Source organism: Mesitornis unicolor, unplaced genomic scaffold (genome assembly GCF_000695765.1).
Source record: "Mesitornis unicolor isolate BGI_N332 unplaced genomic scaffold, ASM69576v1 scaffold31416, whole genome shotgun sequence".
NCBI classification, from domain to species: domain Eukaryota; kingdom Metazoa; phylum Chordata; class Aves; order Mesitornithiformes; family Mesitornithidae; genus Mesitornis; species Mesitornis unicolor.
In genome coordinates this window covers 679-2,898 of record NW_010193475.1, presented here as the reverse complement: position 1 = coordinate 2,898, position 2,220 = coordinate 679, and the positions used below count along the sequence as shown (strand labels likewise).

Below are 2,220 nucleotides of genomic sequence, written 5' to 3'. Positions count from 1 at the left end.
GTATGATCAGGCTCTCCTCCTCCCGCATCTCCCTGGCTGATATCGCCCAGAAGCTGCAGCTGGACAGCCCGGAGGATGCAGAGTTCATTGTCGCCAAGGTAGCTGCCCACAAACCCCGTGCCCCTGGTCCCAGGCTGCCCACAGCCCCCTCGCCGTCCTGCCCAGCTCCCTTCCTGGGGCAGCCGCTGGTTTTTAGGTTGAGGCCCCTCCAGGCAATGCTGGGGACACGCAGGGCACCAAGTCCCCTCTCTGTGCGCTCCCATCACAGCAGCCAGCTCCTCCCTTCACTCTTAAACTGCTGCCTCAGCCCTCGGAGCCAGCGCGTGCCCTGACCGCGTGCCCTCCGGCTTGCAGGCCATCCGGGACGGCGTCATCGAGGCCAGCATTAACCACGAGAAGGGCTACGTCCAGTCCAAGGAGATGATCGACATCTACTCCACTCGGGAGCCGCAGCTGGCGTTTCACCAGCGCATCTCCTTCTGCCTCGACATCCACAACATGTCTGTCAAGGTGAGCCCAGCGGCGAGGGGCTGGGGCCCCCATGGGCAGCACTGGGAGGCTGTGGGGGAACCCGGTGGGGGGTCAGGGGAGTCCAGCGGCGAGGGGCTGGGGCCCCCATGGGCAGCACTGGGAGGCTGTGGGGGAACCCGGTGTTGTGTTGCCTCCCTGGGTTCAGCGCTGGTGGAGAAGTTGGTTCCAGCTGAGGCTGGGATGGAGCTGGCTCGGATGTGGGGGGCTTTGGGCAGCTCACGGGGACAACATTGAGGTGTTTCTCAGCTCAGAGCTTCTCTTTCACTTCGTTTTTCCAGGCCATGAGGTTCCCACCCAAATCTTACAACAAGGACTTGGAATCTGCAGAGGTGAGGTCTCCCCTGGGTCACCACAACTACCGAGGCCACGGGAAGGACGCAGCTCCTGTCCCCGCCTGCCACCAACCTCTGCCTTTGCCTTCCAGGAGCGCCGGGAGCGCGAGCAGCAGGACCTGGAGTTCGCAAAGGAGATGGCAGAGGATGATGACGACGGTTTTCCGTGACCCTCTGGCCTGGCTGTATGTTTTTTATTTGTCCCTAGAGCAGATGCTGTCTGAGCGGAGCTCCCCCACGCAGCCCCGGCCCCCCGTCTGCCTTTCTTTTATAAATACCTGCATGTCTGTACTGTGGGAGGGGGACACAGGGGTTCCCTGGGCCCACAGCCACCAGCCCCTCTCTCCCGTCCCCCTGCACCCACGGTGGGAGCCCTTTCCCACAGAAAAAAATGTTCCCTTAGGGTTGCTCACGGTCACGGCAGCGGCGGGGAGGCTCAGCCGAGCCCATGAATTAGGAGCTCCTGGGGAAGCGGGGCCGGGGCAGGAGCATGGCTCCATGGGGACCGCGGGTGCCCCCCGCTCTCGCTACAGTACCGGGGTCAAACTTTGTTAAGCTTCAATTATGACTTTTAAAATAAAAGTTGGAAAAACTCGAACCTGGCCTGCTCCTGCTGTGAGTTTGTTGTCCTGATCCATGAGCATGTGTGGGGCTGGTTTGTGTCACCTGCTTCTCCCCAGGGTTGGGGAGGAACCCAGTTTCCCCCAGGGCTGTACTAGGACCAGCCCCACAGCTCAGGAATGGGGGAATATGGCCTCTGGGACCCATGGGGTGGCAGGGAGTGCCCCAGGTCTGCCCAGGTGGGAAAGAGCTGAGCCCCAGCACCCCCTTACCCTGCATGGAAAGGCCCCCCAAGTCCCACATACCCCAGCAATGAAGCCAGGGGCCCTGCAGCCACCCTGGCTGGGTCCTGCCAGCAGCTGGGACCAGCTGGGCTCCTGCTCTGGTGAAATTCGGGAATCTCCCGGCACGCCCAGGCCGGGCTGGTGGCCAAGGGCCGAAGGTCAAGTGCGGGGCTGCCCCAGGGTGATGGACACAGCCTGGCCCCACTCCAGGGCCACCCTGGGCCAGGCACCCCCCTGGGCAGGGAAGGCGAGAGCTGGGGATGCTGGATCTGGCACTGGGGACACTGGGACACTCCAGGAGTGCTTCCTTGTTGGACACCAGGAAGGGGCTGAGGGTGTCTGGGTCAGGCCCTAAGGAGAGTAAGGGTGGCCACGAGGCAGAACTGCAGCCAGGTGGGTGCCCGGGACACTCCCCAGGGCCAGGCCAGGCAGCTCTGGTCCCAGGCTGGTTGTGCTGGGCCAACTGCACTGCCTGTGCCCCAGCACCCACAGGGTTTCGGGTCTGGTCACCA

General features: G+C 63.2%; 1 protein-coding gene across 1 annotated transcript in view; it reads left to right on the top strand.

Annotated features, from left to right (window-relative positions):
• The window catches only part of PSMD3 (proteasome (prosome, macropain) 26S subunit, non-ATPase, 3), a gene marked incomplete at its 5' end in the record, with an annotated part of 3,220 nt that extends 1,942 nt beyond the window's left edge, over window positions 1-1,278 (top strand). Inside the window, 4 exons of the mRNA XM_010187473.1 lie at window positions 1-98; window positions 355-510; window positions 810-860; window positions 956-1,278. The exon at window positions 1-98 is cut by the window's left edge and continues 5 nt beyond it. Coding sequence (XP_010185775.1) covers window positions 1-98; window positions 355-510; window positions 810-860; window positions 956-1,033 — 383 coding nt within the window. The remainder of the gene's footprint in view (window positions 99-354; window positions 511-809; window positions 861-955) is intronic.
• Window positions 1,279-2,220: the final 942 nt, after the last annotated feature.